General features: G+C 37.8%; 1 protein-coding gene across 1 annotated transcript in view; it reads right to left on the reverse strand.

Moving 5' to 3' along the window:
* Positions 1 to 18,241, reverse strand: part of LOC136139100 (leucine-rich repeat-containing protein 37A3-like) — a 73,188-nt gene that overhangs the window by 18,707 nt on the left and 36,240 nt on the right. Inside the window, 5 exon segments of the mRNA XM_065898011.1 lie at positions 4,939 to 4,999; positions 7,839 to 7,987; positions 14,502 to 14,579; positions 15,207 to 15,220; positions 15,222 to 15,279. Of these exon segments, the coding sequence (XP_065754083.1) occupies positions 4,939 to 4,999; positions 7,839 to 7,987; positions 14,502 to 14,579; positions 15,207 to 15,220; positions 15,222 to 15,279 (360 nt within the window).

Genomic DNA, 18,241 nt, shown 5'->3' on the forward strand with positions numbered 1-18,241 from the left:
GTTCCTCTTGGACTTACCTCTTCTTCTTTGGTTCCAGAACCAAGGAATTAGCCCTATTTTTGTATTTAACTGGGTAGTTTAAATCATGAAATTTAAAAAAAAAATTGTAGAAAGAAAAACACCTTGAATTATGGAGGACACTAGAAATAGTACTTTTTTACAGAGCAAGGGCTTCCTACCAGCATACTCACTTCTAGGGTTTTTAACCTGAAACGTTCTTTGGCATATTTTTTCTTTGCTTGCCACTGTTTTTGTTGTTGTTGTTTGTTTGTGTGTTTGTTTTTCTTCTCCACTTTATCATCTAGAGACCTTGGTAGTTTCCAATGAAAGAGTGTTTTGCAGATTCTAAGGCTGATTTATAGGTAAAGACAGAAAATGATTTATTTTGTAACCTTCAAGCTACATACCAAAAAAAATGAATATAAGCTTTCATGGAGGTGAGTGAAAATTCAGATAATTTTAATTCCATTCCTATTTTTCAGAATTCTCAATCATAATCCTTTGACAACAGTTGAAGATTCTTATCTTTTTAAATTGCCAGCATTAAAATATTTGTAAGTATTGCAACAGTTTCATAACTAATGAGATAATTTCTGCTCTTTTTTACTTTAGTCAAAGATTGAGTACTTTGGCTAAAAAGTCATAAGTTAGATTTTAACTGGGTTATTGAAAATAAGAGTTATTGGCAAAGAAAAGGATTAAGAAAGAATATATATGGGTAAGACAGCCAGCAGAGAATGAGAACAGTGTTGAAGAACACGTATAGATATGGAACATGTAGATGCATGTAGGAATATTATTTATCCCGGAAAGCAAGAAAGAATAAGGGGTACATTATTTTTTTTAAAGAGTGATCAAAAGAGGTAGATGCAATTGAAAATTGCAGAAGTTAGAGAAGTTAGAATAATAAAAAATTATTGTACTGTTCAGCACCAAATCATTAATTTCAAGATGCAAATTTAAATGTCTTCAATAAGAGCTCTTTGGAATTATCATCTATGGCAAGTAAGAAGCCAGAATTGAAGCAATCACATGTTAAGTATCTTTTTAGGTTTAGAATTTTTGTCTTTCAGTTTTGTACCATGCATGTTAAGCCTTCTCCTTCATAGAATGGGGACAACACAAGTGTCACATACAACAATTGAAAGCATCCTCATGATGACCCTTGAATTTGAAAAACTGTAAGTTGATTTTTCTTACATTTATTTTCACTCAGTAGTTTTTTTAGGTTTGTTTTATTATTTTCTTATGTCAGGTTTATTTATGTATAATTTTCATTTAACAAAATTCACTATTTTTAAATATAGAGTGTGATGTGTTTTGACAAACATATAGTTCTATAGCCACAACCACATTTTAGGTGAAGAAAACTTCTGCACTCCCAAAAGACCCCTCATGTCTCTTTGTACTCAATCCATCCTCCTCCCACTACCAGCCCCTGGCAACCACGAATCTGATTTTTGTCCATATAATGTTGCCTTTTACAGAATATCTTACAAATGAAATCACGTGGTATGTAGCCTTTTGTTTTTGGCTTCTTTCAGTTAGCCAATCTCTTTGGAGATTCATCTGTTTTGTTGCACGTGTCAGTAGTTCATTCCTTTTTATTGCTGAGTAGTATTCTAGTTGTGTGGATTCACATTTTGTTTTCACATTCATAGTTTGATGGACATTTGAAATGTTTTCTAGTTTTTTGGCTATTATGAACAAAGCCTCTGAAAACACTCACATGTGTGTGTGAACATATGTTTTGTGTGAGCATATGTTTTCGTTTCTTTGGGGTAAAATACCTAAGGGTGGGAATGCTTCATCATATGCTAAGTGCATATTTAACATTTTAAGAAACTGCTAAACTGTTTTCTAAAGTGCCTGTGCCATTTTGCTTTCCCACTAGCAGTCTATGAGAGTTACAGTTGCTCCACATCTTCACCTGATCCTTATATTTGTTTTTTTTTTTTAAATTTGTCCTTTCTCGTAGGTGTGTAGTTGCATCTTGTGGTTTTTGCCACATTTTGCAATTCTGTAATAGCTGATGATGTTGAGTGTCTATTCATGTGATAGATATATTACCCCATTGTACAAATGAGGAAACTGAGGCACAGAGAAGTTACATAACTTGTCCTAAGTAATCAAGCTAGAAAGAAGCAGAGCTGGAATTTGAACTCAGTTCTGACTCTAAAGCCTGTGTTTAACATGAATGAAAAAAAGGGGGGGGTTGTGGTTTTAAAACATCTGTTACTTTAACCTTAATTTTGAGACCACTAAATATAGGAATACCTTTTCAACCTTAATCTACCCACCTGGGAAAGCCTCTATGAGAATTATATTTTCTCTTTTTATTTGTTTATTTATTTCTCTGTTTATTTATTTTTTCCTTAATCATCTCCCATGAAAAATATTTAATTAGGCTATGGCCATTGAGACTTTAGAGATATTAAAAAGTATTGCAAGAAAATCAGTAAAAATGATGGAGGAAAGACATCTGAAAATTCATCCCTCCATAGAAGCAACAATAACAATAACAACAACAACAACAAAAGTGGAAAAAATGGTCAGAATCAACTTCTTCTGAACTCTGGAAATTTAACCAACAGGCTTGCAGCAAATTGGGAAGCAACTTATTAAAGGAAAACAAATTAATTTCTGTAAGAACAATGAGATCTGTGTTCCTTTAACTTGTCCTTGAACTTTGCTCTCCATGACAGGGGTAACCTTGAAAAAAAGCCCACATCCCTGATACCAGAAGGAGCAAGATGGACTGGGAGGTCCTTCAAAGCCTCATTCCCAAAGAACTGTCATTGTTTTACATATCTGGTGGTCCCCTGGAAGACCTCACTTGAAAGGATTGCCTTTGACCTGACTGAGAGCTGTCTAGTGAGAAAAGCCTCTCCTCATGTGGCATTTCTGGAAAACCTTTTGAAGCAAATATTTTAACATGGTGGTTGCATGAGGCAATGGATAACATTTTGGGGCAAAAAACAGCCCAAACTAAAAGCTTAAAAAGAAAAGCTGAGGAATGAGATGTCCACAGAGACTTTGAAATGTTCCATTGTATTCCTGGGAAACTGGAAGACCACAGAGATATTCCTGGCAATCCAGGGAAATAACTGTTAGCATTAATAAATGAGTTCAGCAAGGTTGTAGGATATAAGATCAATATTATTTCTACACACCAGCAATGAGTAATCCAGAAAAGAAATTAAGAAAACAATTCCTTGTGTAATAGCATCAAAACAAATAAAATACCTAGGAAAAAATTTAACCAAGTAAGTGCAAGATTCACACTGAAAAGCACAAAACTGTTGAAAGAACTTGAAGAAGCTCTAAATAAATATAAAGACATGCTGGATTCATGGACTGGAAGATAAACTTATTAAAATGTCACTACTTCCCAAATCGACCTCTGGTTCCATTGCAATTCCTGTCAAAATCCCAGCTGACTTCTTCCCAGAAATTGCCAAGCTAATTCTAAAATTCATATGGCAATTCAAGGAAACAGATTAACCAAAAGAATGTTGGTAAAGAACAAAGTGGGAGGATTCACACATCCTGGTTTCAAAACTCAGTTCAAAGCTACTGAAATCACATTGTGGTACTGGAATAAGAACAGACATGAAAATCAATGGAACAGAATTGACAGTATAGAAATAAACCCTCATATTTATGGTCTATTGATTTTCAACAAGAGTGCCAAAGCAATTCAACATAGAAAGAACAGTCTTTTCAAATGATGCTGGGACACCTGTACATCCACACACGAAATAATGAAGCTGGACTCCTACACTTCAAACCATATATTAAAATTAATTTGATCTAGATGGATCAAATATCTAAATGTAAGAGCTCAGGCTATAAACCACTTAGAAGAAAACACAGGAGTAAATCTTTATGACATTGCATTAGACAACAGTTTCTTAGATATGCTACCAGAAGCACAAACAACCAAAGGAAAAATAGATGAATGGGATTTTATAAAAATTAAACAGTTTGTGCTTCAAAGGACACTATCAAGAAAGTGACAAAACCTATAGAATGGGAGAAAATACTACAGGTGGGAAGAATAAGATGCAGTTGTGAAAAGAAAAGTATAGTAGTTGCTAGGTGTGACAATCTCAGAATTTTGAACTATTAAAAATAAAACAGCCACCCTGAATCACCCCAAAGGGCAGACCCAAGTTATTTTTAGCGTTATACATTTCTAAATCTGAGAAGATGCCAGGATTCTAGTACATAGCAAAAAGTGATGCCAGCACCCTGAAGTGTGTAAGCTTTTGTGTGTACATAGCTATCTAAAGGAAACAAAAGCTAGTTGACTAGGGGAGCATTAGGGCGGCTCTGTGAGGGCAGCTCAATTTGCCTTCGTAGTGTGGCCACACCTCCCTCATTGATATTCTCAACAATGGGGTAAATAACTCACTAGGGATAAGGCTTTGATTTTTCTCTTATCCCTCTTAGTGCTTACGTTCTTGGTACAATATTGATTTACCACAGACAAGCCAGCATGTGAATGTGCTCTGTCTGGTTAAGTTATAAAGACTTTCTACATTGTTGAGTAATTCAGTTTCTAATATCATGGAGCTTGTATTGTTAGAACCAATGAAGTGACTAAAAGCATTTTAAAAAATAAGCCAGCAGTCTGAACCTGCATAGGTGAATGAAGGAGAAACACTTTAAAGTCAGAGAAAAAAGTATACTTAACATTTAGGGTTATCAACCACTGCTGCTTTTCCATAATATATTTCACTCCTGATTTTATATGAAAGAGATATGATTACTACCACCATTCAAAAAGTGGTACTTTATTAATTAATAAGCTCTTGGCTCATCTTTGAGATAGATTTCGGATTTAAAATAGACTACCACACTGCTAACTACTTCACCTGATGTCTGTCAATAACATAGAGGCTTCATTCAAGAAATCTACTGACTTATAATTACCTGAAACCCGGTGATGAATCAAGGTTTTGTGGGGCCTGAACTTCTTCTACTTTGGGAAATCCTATCAAATAAAAATATGCAAAATTATGAATACAAATTCGCTAGGACCCCTCTCAAGACCTTGCAAGGAACCTATAAAAGTGAGGAGCCGTGAAGCCTAAGCTTCATTGAATTCATGATAAATCCAGCTCAGCTGGGGCCCTTTTTCAAACGTATTTAATGCAGGCAACTTATAAACACCCCAGTATTATGTCATTATATGTAGTAAAATGACTTAACTCGAGGGTGGCATCTTGCCTTGGTGGCTTGCCTTTGGAAAGAGATGCAATAAAGTTTATATCTCACAATGCCAAATGTTTCCAGAAGCAAATTAGCTTTGTCTATAAGAAATACTTAGCCCAAAACAAAGACTTACTATATTGTGACAATCTTTTGAAAGTAACTGTGAATGAGTTTCAGGAGTACAGTACTAATTTATTTCCAACACCAGATAGTTCTGATTCTTTCACTACCTTTTTCTGTCATTTAAGAGGAACACAAATTCAAAAGGAACAAGTTGGTGCCTCTTCCCTTACCAACTTTTCTAACCTACCACCAATTTTCTACTTCATCACCCCCTTCCCTCAGCTTGTCACCCTGCTGCATAGATGCTAGAATGGCTCTCATATATGTTTTCCCATCAACATCCATCTTTCTCCTTCCGGTATGAAAGCTTCTTGGGGACAAAGTCCCTGCCCTCTGTGTCTTTGTATCCCCAGCAGTTAGTACAGTGCTGACACACAGTGGGCATGGCACTCAGTGAATGTTTTTGAATGAATTCATTAATTTTTAAACTGTGATTGATTGATTGATTGTTCTCCAAAATGTATTTTCTGTGTTGCCCACATACCTATAGTGAAACTCTGATTCTTATAAGGAACTCTTGGTGTTATAGGATGTTTAGGAAAGGTGGTGAGTTTAAGACATTGTATTGAGGCTACTAAAACCTCCTGGAGAAGGGACCTTATGAGCATTCTCTCTGGTGTGCTGGCAAGAGAAAAACTGACCCTTGGTGCTCTCTGCCCAAGGTAGGCATCAGCAAACTAACAAGGCAAAGGAAGGAGGCCACTAAAGATAGGCATCTTGAGGAATTTCTAATCCAGCTCCAGACACAGCCTCAACATCTTCATTAACCAAAAATGTGTGAACTGTGTGAAACTGGGTTTCTGAACCACAAGAGAGGTGAGAGTCTTTTCCAAAGCCAGGTGTAGAAGAGCTCTTTACCTTGAGTCTAAAATCGCCTTCAGGCCATTGAACGTACCCGCTATCATTTCCTTGTGTCATGAGAAATCACAGAATTTTTGAGCTGAAGGGGTATAAAACCCACACTTCTTATTGAAGAGTAGTCAGCAAAGAAAGTATATTGGATTAGGCTACAGCAATGTATTTTCATTATATTTTTCACACTACAGCTGAACACAAACAATGTATTTTTCCATACCACAAAGGTTCCTATTGGCCACAGATAATTCACTTCAGAAATACACGCTTTTCCAAAAATAATGTTCTGGGTGGCTGGGGAGAGGCCCTGTGCTGGCTGTTCAGGAATTCTTTCTGCTTTACTATTTAAAAGAGCTAATAATGGTTGGGAAAGAACCCACACCTTTTGCTCCCTGAAGAATTTGGTGCTAAACTTAGTTCTTTGCAGCTCTGTGTTGCTTACATTTTAAGCAGTTAGGAACTTAGCACATGAGCAGATATCAAAATTAAATTCAAAAGTGGAACTTCATTTACCATTTGCAAATTGGAGAGGCATCAGTGGGATTCCATGACAAGGCTAATTTGAGTGTTTTTGCTTGGTGCCTTTTATTGCCCCTGCCAAAGATCAGTACTATGGAAAGCACAGAGTTTCATATATATGAGTTAAACAAGTCTCTTGGCCTCTTTGTGCCTTAGTTTCCTCATTTGAAAAAAGAATAAATGGCTCTCAAGACATCCTTTCCATGGACGAGGGGAAGACGGCAGAAGAGTAAGACGTGGAGATCACCTTCCTCACCACAGATACACCAGAAATACATCTAAATGTGGAACAACTCCTACAGAACACCTACTGAACGCTGGCAAAAGACCTCAGACTTTCCAAAAGGCAAGAAACTCCCCACGTACCTGGGTAGGGCAAAAGAAAACAAGAAAAATCAGAGACAAAGGAATAGGGATGGGACCTGCACCAGTGGGAGGGAGCTGTAAAGGAGGAAAGGTTTCCACACACTAGGAAGCACCTTCGCTGGCGGAGACTGCGGCTGGCGGAGGCAGGCAGCTTCAGAGCCACGGAGGAGAGCGCAGCAACAGGGCGGCAGAGGGCAAAGTGGGGAGATTCCCGCACAGAGGATCGGTGCTGACCGGCACTCACCAGCCCGAGAGACTTGCCTGCTCACCCGCCGCGGCGGGTGGGGCTGCGAGCTGAGGCTCGGGCTTTGGTCGGAGCGCAGGGAGAGGACGGTGGTTGACGGCGTGAACACAGCCTGAAGGGGTTAGTGCACCATGGCTAGCTGGGAGGGAGTCCGGGAAAAGTCTGGAACTGCCAAAGAGGCAAGAGACTTTCTCTTCCCTCTTTGTTTCCTGGTGCACGAGGAGAGGGGATTAAGAGCGCTGCTTAAATGAGCTCCAGAGACGGGCGCGAGATGCGGCTAAAATCGCGGACCCCAGAAATGGGCAGGAGACGCTAAGGCTGCTGCTGCCACCACCAAGAAGCCTGTGAGCGAGCACAGGTCACTATCCACACCCCCCTTCCGGGGAGCCTGTGCAGCCCGCCACTGCCAGGTTCCCGGGATCCAGGGACAACTGCCCCGGGAGAACACATGGCGAGCCTCAGGCTGGTGCAACGTCACGCCGGCCTCTGCCGCTGCAGGCTCGCCCCGCACTCTGTGCCCCTCGCTCCCCACGGCCTGAGTGAGCGAGAGCCACCGAATCAATGGCTCCTTTAACCCCGTCCTGTCTGAGCGGAAAACAGACGCCCTCTGGCGACCTACATGCAGAGGGGCGGCCAAATCCGAAGCTGAGCCCCTGGGAGCTGTGACAACAAAGAAGAGAAAGGGAAATCTCTCCCAGTAGCCTCAGAAGCAGAGGATTAAAGATCCACAATCAACTTTATGTACCCTGCATCTGTGGAATACATGAATAGACAACGAATCATTCTAAATTGAGGAGGTGGACTTTGAGAGCAAGATTTATGATTTTTTCCCCTTCCGTTTTTTTCTTAATTTTTTTCGTAATAATTATTTTTTATTTTAATAACTTTATTTTATCTTCTTTCGTTCTTTCTTTCTTTCCTCCCTTCCCTCCTTTAGACAACGAATCATCCCAAATTGAGGAGGTGGACTTTGAGAGCAAGATTTATGATTTTTTCCGCTTTTCCTCTTTTTGTGAATGTGTATGTGTATGCTTCTGTATGAGATATTGTCTGTATAGCTTTACTTCCACCATTTGTCCTAAGGTTCTATCTGTCCGTGTTTTTTTTTTAATTTTTTTTAATAATTATTTTTTTAATTTAATAACTTTATTATATTTTACTTTATTTTATTTTACTTTATCTTAAGTCTTTCTTTATTTAACCTTCCTTCCCTCCTTTCTTCCTTGCTTCCTTGCTTCCTCCCTTGCTCCATCCCTCTTTCCTTCCATCCCTCCATCTCTCCCTCCTTTCTTTCCTTTTTCTTTCTTTCCTTCTTTCCTTCATTTCTTCTTTCTTTCTTCCTTCCTTCCTTCCTTCCTTCCTTTCTTTCTTTCTTTCTTTCTTCCTACTTCTACTAATTATTTCTCTCTACATTTTCTCCCTTTTATTCTGAGCTGAGGGGATGAAAGGCTCTTGATGGCACAGCCACGAGTCACTGCTGTGCCTCTGAGGTGGGAGAGCCAACTTCAGGACACTGGTCAACAAAAGACCTCCCACCTCCACATAATATCAAATGGCGAAAATCTCCCAGAGATCTCCACCTCAACGGCAGCACCCAGCTTCACTCACCAACCAGCAAGCTACAGTGCTGGACATCCTATGCCAAAACAACTAGCAAAACAGGAACACATACCCACCCACTAGCAGAGAGGCTGCCTAAAATCATAATAAGTCCACAGACACCCCAAAACACACCACGACACGTGGACATGCCCACCAGAAAGACAAGATCCAGCCTCATCCACCAGAACACAGGCACTAGTGCCCTACACCAGGAAGCCTACTGAACCAACCTTAGCCACTGGGGACAGACACCAAAAACAATGGGAACTACGAACCTGCAGCCTGCAAAAAGGAGACCTCAAACACAGTAAGATAAGCAAAATGAGATGACAGAAAAACATACTGCAGATGAAGGAGCAAGATAAAAACACACCAGAACTAACAAATGAAGAGGAAATAGGCAGTCTACCTGAAAAAGAATTCAGAATAATGATAGTAAAGATGATCCAAAATCTTGGAAATAGAATAGACAAAATGCAAGAAACATTTAACAAGTTCCTAGAAGAACTAAAGAAGAAACAAATAATGATGAACAACACAATAAATGAAATTAAAAATACTCCAGATGAGATCAATAGCAGAATAACTGAGGCAGAAGAACGGAGAAGTAACCTGGAAGATAAAATAGTGGAAATAGAAATAAACACTGCAGAGCAAAATACAGAAAAAAGAATGAAAAGAACTGAGGAAAGTCTCAGAGACCTCTGGGACAACATTAAACGCACCAAATTTCGAATTATAGGGGTTCCAGAAGAAGAGAAAAAGAAAAGGACTGAGAAAATATTTGAAGAGATTATAGTTGAAAGTTTCCCTATTATGGGAAAGGAAATAGTTAATCAAGTCCAGGAAGCACAGAGAGTCCCATACAGGATAAATCCAAGGAGAAATACGCCAAGACACATATTAATCAAACTGTCAAAAATTAAATACAAAGAAAGCATATTAAAAGCAGCAAGGGAAAAACAACAAAAAACACACAAGGGAATCCCCATAAGGTTAACAGCTGATCTTTCAGCAGAAACTCTGCAAGCCAGAAGGGAGTGGCAGGACATATTTAAAGTGATGAAGGAGAAAAAACTGCAACCAAGATTACACTACCCAGCAAGGATCTCATTCAGATTTGATGGAGAAATTAAAACCTTTACAGACAAGCAAATGCTGAGAGAGTTCAGCACCACCAAACCAGCTTTACAACAAATGCTAAAGGAACTTCTCTAGACAAGAAACACAAGAGAAGTAAAAGACCTACAATAACGAACACAAAACAATTTAGAAAATAGGAATAGGAACATACATATTGATAATTACCTTAAATGTAATGGACTAAATGCTCCCACCAAAAGACACAGATTGGCTGAATGGATATAAAAACAAGACCCATATATATGCTGTCTACAAGAGACCCACTTCAGACCTAGAGATACATACAGACTGAAAGTAAGGGGATGGAAAAAGATATTCCATGTAAATGGAAAACAAAAGAAAGCTGGAGTAGCAATTCTCATATCAGACAAAATAGACTTTAAAATAAAGTCTATTAGAAGAGACAAAGAAGGACACTACATAATGATCAAGGGATCAAACCAAGAAGATATAGCAATTGTAAATATTTATGCACCCAACATAGGAGCACCTCAATACATAAGGCAAATACTAACAGCCATAAAAGGAGAAATCGACAGTAACACATTCATAGTAGGAGACTTTAACACCCCACTTTCACCAATGGACAGATCATCCAAAATGAAAATAAATAAGGAAACATAAGCTTTAAATGATACATTAAGCAAGATGGACTTAAGTGATATTTATAGGACATTCTATCCAAAAACAACAGAATACACATTTTTCTCAAGTGCTCATGGAACATTCTCCAGGATAGATCATATCTTGGGTCACAAACCAAGCCTTGGTAAATTTAAGAAAATTGAAATTGTATCAAGTATCTTTTTCAACCTCAATGCTTTGAGACTAGATATCCATTACAGGAAAAGATCTGTAAAAAATGCAAACACATGGAGGGTAAACAATACACAAATTAATAATGAAGTGATCACTGATGAAATCAAAGGCGAATTAAAGAAATACCTAGAAACAAATGACAATGGAGACACAATGACCCAAAACCTATGGGATGCAGCAAAAGCAGTTCTAAGAGGGAAGTTTATAGCAATACAAGCCCACCTTAGGAGACAGGAAGCATCTTGAATAAACAACTTAACCTTGCACCTAAAGCAATTAGAGAAAAAAGAACAAAAAAACCCCAAAGTTAGCAGAAGGAAAGAAATCATCAAAATCATATCAGAAATAAATGAAAAAAAAATGAAGGAAGCAATAGCAAAGATCAATGAAACTAAAAGCTGGTTCTTTGAGAAGATAAACAAAATAGATAAACCATTAGCCAGATTCATCAAGAAAAAATGGGAGAAGACTCATCAATAGAATTAGAAATGAAAAAGGAGAAGTAACAACTGACACTGCAGAAATACAAAAGATCATGAGAGATTACTACAAGCAAATCTATGCCAATAAAAAGGGCAACCTGGAAGAAATGGACAAATTCTTAGAAATGCACAACCTGCCAAGACTGCATCAGGAAGAAATAGAAAATATGAACAGACCAATCACAAGCACTGAAATTGAAACTGTGATTAAAAACCTTCCAACAACAAAAGCTCAGGACCAGATGGCTTCACAGGCAAATTCTATGAAACATTTAGAGAAGAGCTAACACCTATCCTTCTCAAACTCTTCCAAAATATAGCAGAAGGAGGAACATTCCCAAATACCTTCTACGAACCCAACATCACCTTGATACCAAAACCAGACAAGGATGTCACAAAGAAGGAAAACTACAGGCCAATGTCACTGATGAACATAGATGCAAAAATCCTCAACAAAATACTAGCAAACAGAATCCAACAGCACATTAAAAGGATCATTCACCATGATCAAGTGGCATTTATTCCAAGAATACAGGGATTCTTCAGTATATGCCAATCAAACAATGTCGTAAACCATATCAACAAACTGAAGGAGAAAAACAATATGATCATCTCAATAGATGCAGAGAAAGCTTTCAACAAAATTCAATGTCCATTTATGATAAAAAGCCTACAGAAAGTACGCATAAAGGGAACTTTCCTCAACATAATAAAGGCCATATGTGACAAATCCAGAGCCAACATCATCCTCAATGGTGAAAAACTGAAAGCATTTCCACTAAGATCAGGAGCAAGACAAGGCTGCCCACTCTCACCACTCTTATTCAACATAGCTTTGGAAGTTTTAGCCACAGCAATCAGAGAAGGAAAGGAAATAAAAGGAATCCAAATCGGAAAAGAAGAAGTAAAGTTGTCACTGTTTGCAGATGACATGATACTATACATAGAGAATCCTAAAGATGCTGCCATAAAACAGCTAGAGCTAATCAAAGAATTTGGTAAAGTTGCAGGATATAAAATTAATGCACAGAAATCTCTGGCATTCCCATACACTAATGATGAAAAATCTGAAATGGAAATCAAGAAAACACTCCCATTTACCATTGCAACAAAAAGAATAAAGTATCTAGGAATAAACCTACCTAAGGAGACAAAAGACCTGTATGCAGAAAATTATAAGACACTGATGAAAGAAATTAAAGATGATACAAATACATGGAGAGATATACGATGTTTTTGGATTGGAAGAATCAACATTGTGAAAATGACTCTACTACCCAAAGCAATCTACAGATTCAATGCATTCCCTATTAAACTACCACTGACATTTTTCACAGAATTAGAACCAAAAATTTCAAATTTTGTATGGAAACACAAAAGACCCCGAATAGCCAAAACAATCTTAAGAACGAAAAATGGAGCTGGAGGAATCAGGCTCCCTGACTGCAGACTATACTACAAAGCTATAGTAATCAAGACAGTATGGTACTGGCTCAAAAACAGAAACATAGATAAATGGAACAGGACAGAAAGCCCAGAGGTAAACCCACACACATATGGTCACCTTATTTTTGATAAAGGAGGCAGGAATGTACAATGGAGGAAGGACCGCCTATTCAGTAAATGGTGCTGGGAAAACTTGACAGGTACATGTAAAAGTATGAGATTAGATCACTCCATAACACCATACACAAAAATAAGCTCAAAATGGATTAAAGACCTAAATGCAAGGCCAGAAACTATTAAACTCTTAGAGGAAAACATAGGCCGAACACTCTATGACATAAATCACAGCAAGATCTTTTTTGACCCACCTCCTAGAGAAATGGAAATAAAAACAAAAATAATCAAGTGGGACATAATGAAACGTTAAAGCTTTTGCACAACAAAGGAAACCATAAACAAGACCAAAAGACAACCCTCAGAATGGGAGAAAATATTTGCAAATGAAGCAAATGACAAAGGATTAATCTCCAGAATTTATAAGCAGCTCATGCAGCTCAATAACAGAGAAACAAACAACCCAATCCAAAAATGGGCAGAAGACCTAAATAGACATTTCTCCAAAGAAGATATACAGACTGCCAACAAACATATGAAAGAATGCTCAACATCATTCATCATTAGAGAAATGCAAGCCCAAACTACAATGAGATATCATCTCACACCAGTCAGAATGGCCATCATCAAAAAATCTAGAAACAATAAATGCTGGAGAGGGTCTGGAGTAAAGGGAACACTCTTGCACTGCTGGTGGGAATGTGAATTGGTTGAGCCACTATGGAGAACAGTATGGAGGTTCCTTTAAAAACTACAAATAGAACTACCATATGACCCAGCAATCCCACTACTGGGTATATAACCTGAGAAAACCATAATTCAAAAGAGTCATGTACCAGAATATTCATTGCAGCTCTATTTACAATAGCCCGGAGATGGAAACAACCTAAGTGTCCATCATTGGATGAATGGATAAAGAAGATGTGGCACATATATACAATGGAATATTACTCAGCCAATAAAAGAAACAAAATTGGGCTATTTTTAATGAGGTGGATAGACCTAGAGTCTGTCATACAGAGTGAAGTCAGTCAGAAAGAGAAAGACAAATACCGTATGCTAACACAAATATATGGAATTTAAGGAAAAAAATGTCATGAAGAACCTAGGGGTAAGACAGGAATAAAGACACAGACCTACTAGAGAATGGACTTGACGATATGGTGAGGGGGAAGGGTGAGCTGTGGCAAAGTGAGAGAGAGACATGGACATATATACACTACCAAACATAAGGTAGATAGGTAGTGGGAAGCAGCCGCATAGCACAGGGAGATCAGCTGGGTGTTTTGTGACCGCCTGGAGGGGTGGGTTAGGGAGGGTGGGAGGGAGGGAGACGGAAGAAGGAAGAGATATGGGAACCTATGTATATGTATAACTGATTCACTTTGTTATAAAGCAGAAACTAAAACACCATTGTAAAACAATTATACCCCAATAAAGATGTTAAAAAAAAAAAAAAGACATACTTTCCAGAATTCATACTGGGCTTACATCCAACTAACCAATAACGGCATGATGTTTTTACACACAGTTTTTTACATGTATTCATCTTCTATTTCACTTAAAACTTGTGTAAAAACTGCATTCCATGACCTGCCTGAAACGTTCCAAAGCTCAGTTCTGTCAGTAAATTGCCACCAAGATTTCTACAAAAAACACACAAGCAAAAGAAGAAGAAAAGTAAATATTCTTTCAGAACATTTATCCTTTGGCAATAATTCTAATTTATATATGATGAAATATAAGATAACTACTCCCTCCATACACTAAAGAAATCTCCCTGTGGATGATACTATGACTTATACTTTCATGAGTATATATCGGGTGCATTAGATACAAAATAGTAAATGCTCATTAAATACTTGTGTTAAGTGATCTTTATTTCCTTAGAAATGCAGCACTATTGACATTTTGCGCTGGATAATTCTTTGCTGTGGGAGGCTCTCCTGTACACTGTTGGATGTTTAGTAGCATCTCTGGCCTCTGTCCACTAGATGCCAGTAGCATATACAGTTCTGACAAGCAAAAATGTCTCCAGACACTACCAAATGTCACCTGTGTGCAAAATCATCCTGGGTGAGAACCTTTGCTCTGTAATGATTTACTCTGATCTGTGTAATAATTCTCACACTAATCTTTGTTGGAGACAAAAAGGATTTGCAACAAAATTTTAGTAGTAATTTTAATATTTCAAAATGAGTAACAAATTAATTTTATAAAAAATTAAGCTTTATAAAAATTCCAAATATAATGAAGTTATATTTGTAACTTACATAAACTGCAAAAAATGGTAGTGATTCAAATGTATGTCTTTTGATAGACTGTATCTTATTGCAAGATAAATCTCTAGGAAATGTAAAAGGAAAATATTGCCTCAATTATCTATTAAATATCTAATTAGTAGAAATAACTAGTAGAGGTTAGAATGATAATAATAAAGAGGAAGCTTTTGTCTAAACTCCAAACCTTAGGAATTATTATTTGAACCTTCCAGAGCCCCTAACCCTGCCTTCACCTCTCTTAAGAGTATCCCCTTGAGGATCTTCATAAATTAAATATAAAACTATACACCTTGATAGATTTTGGAGGTAACCTTTCCTGAGAGCAGAGGCATTGATTAGATTCCACCTTTTGTGGTCTCATCAAATTCCAGATTATGAGCTCAAAGTTTTTATCTCTATATATCATAATAATTTCTAATATTAAAAGAAATATTCTTATATTTACACACTTCCCAGTATAGTTCTGTTTTGCTAGGCCAATTCATTAGGAGAAGAAATAAAAGATACCCTTTCATACAACTTGAAAGGAAGTTACTCCTCTCAATATGTAACTTTAATTCAGTATTACACTTTCTATCATATAGACTTTTATTCAAAAATACTGACTATCTTATTTCCATTGATTCCAGCTTAGTCTCTCATTTCACCTGGATGTGTATAACTGTCTTCTGACTGGTGTTTCCATCTCTACCCTCTCCCTTTCTAAGCCATCCTCCACGCGATCACCAGATTAACTCTCCGGAAGTGTTTCACAAATACCAGCATCACTTTTGAACTTATTGAAAATACAAATACTCAGCCCTACTCTGGACATCTTGGATCAGTAACTATGGGGGTGGAGCTTGTGTTTTCACAAGCCCTTCAAGTGGTTGGTTCTGTTGCAGGCTAAAGCTTTTCTGAAAGTACTGCTGTGGTAACATGGTAGCTTGGCATGTCATCCTTGGCTTGGCCTCTAAAGCCCTAGATGATCTGGCTCTAATCTCCTACTCTTCCCACTGGTATTCTGCAGGTACTCAGAGCATTTTTCCTGTGTTGTGCCTTTCGCCCTCTTTCCTTTTGCAAGCTTATTCTTTCCAAGATGTCTGTCATTGATACCCAATGGCCCTTCGAGGTCCCATTTAAACAGCATTGCTCTAGTAACACCTTCCCTGATCCAATTTGAAGACCTTTTCCCCTCTTTTGTGCTCCAATACCAACTTATAGCTCTCATTGCCCATATTCATTTCTTTCTTTAAATATAGCTATTTTTGCAACCCATTTCCTCTGAGCATAAACTCCTTCAAAGTATGGACTAGATCCTGCTTATGTGCATCATCTATCATGTTTAAAGCCAACGTGTGGACATCAAGCAAACTCAAATATTTATAAAATCAACAAATAGCTGGGGAGTGGATAGAAGGAGGAAATGACTGTTTTAAAAGACATGTACTTTTATTACTTAATGGTGCCTCCACAGCACTTTATCATTACGGTTTGAGCTTATGTGTTTATTTTCCCTGTGAGATCATGAGTTTCTAAAAGGAATCCTGTCTTACCCATCTTCATGTTTACAGCACTAGGCATAGTGCTTATCAGCATATTCTTTTTTTACTTTTTTATTGATTGAAAATTTTTTGTAAGAATGAGAATACTTATGCTAACATGAAATAATCAGATATTAAATTATTTCATAGTAGAAGTAATGAGGGGCCTAGTCCACTGAGCAATTACCTTATTTCTTTTTCTGCAAACTCTTGTTTGTAAGGTTTGGAGCCCAGATGGCAGAGAAGAGACTAATATAAAGGTGATTGCCCCTTAAGGCTGGGAAGGTTTCAAAATTAAAAGAACTATTTTAAGGGTCATGTGAGGATCTTTATACCCACTTCCCATAAGACTTTTACATTTGCAAGAAGGATCTATTTGCTAAAGAGGATCATTAATTGGCTTAATAAGGATTAATGGCATACACAGCTTTGGATGCCATGGACAAAGGACAAAAACTGAGCTTTTATAGTGGAAAACACAGTTATCTCATTATCCCTGAATAAAAAGAAATACTAGGCAAGCATTTCCTCTTTGATAAAGAAGCTGGAGAGGGAATTCCCTGGCGGTCCAGGGGTTAGGACTCGGCCCTTCCACTTCTGGGAACCTGGGTTCAGTCCCTGGTCAGGGAACTAAGATCCCACAAGTCATGTGTCGTGGCCCAAAAAACAAAACAAACAAAAAACAGAAAAAAAAAGGCTGGAGAGATTTTTGTTAGGGGCATTTCTGATATGCTAATATAGTGTAAACATTTCTAAATATACCATTTAACCATCACCTTAAACCTTCGTAATTTTTTTTTTTTTTTTTTTTGCGGTACGCGGGCCTCTTACTGTTGTGGCCTCCCCCATTGCGGAGCACAGGCTCTGGACACGCAGGATGTGCAGGCTCAGCAGCCATGGTTCACGGGCCCAGCTGCTCTGCGACATGTGGGATCTTCCCGGGCCCGGGTATGAACTCGTGTCCCCTGCATTGGCAGGCAGACTCTCAACCACTGCGCCACCAGGGAAGCCCAAACCTTCTTAATTTTGGTATCACAATTCCTGCATTGAAATCTTTAACAACAGCTTGTTCTTTTAGTAACTTAATGTGTTGACAATACTGATTTTTCTATTAAGATGTTTTTTTCATGTGGACCAGTTTTAAAGTCTTTATTGAATCTATTACAATATTGCTTCTTTTTTTTTAATGTGTTAGTTTTTTGGCCATGAGCATGTGGGATCTTAGCTACCTGACCAGGGATTGAACCTGCACACCCTGCATTGGAAGGCAAAGTCTTAACCACTAGATCACCAGGGAAGTCCCTTGACAATACTGTTTACATAATTCATCTGCTTGAATATTTAAATGTTAATTTAATTTAGATTAAATTATCAAAGTTAGAAGTTAATGGCATTCATATTAATGTAAGTGTTCTATATTTTCTTCTCCTTTAGGTGACAATTTGAGGTTAACTTTAATTCCTCTCATTTCACTAAGCCAACTGTTTCAAACCTTTTCTGTAA

The sequence above is a fragment of the Phocoena phocoena genome, chromosome 19 (genome assembly GCF_963924675.1).
Source record: "Phocoena phocoena chromosome 19, mPhoPho1.1, whole genome shotgun sequence".
In the NCBI taxonomy this organism is placed as follows: Eukaryota; Metazoa; Chordata; class Mammalia; order Artiodactyla; family Phocoenidae; genus Phocoena; species Phocoena phocoena.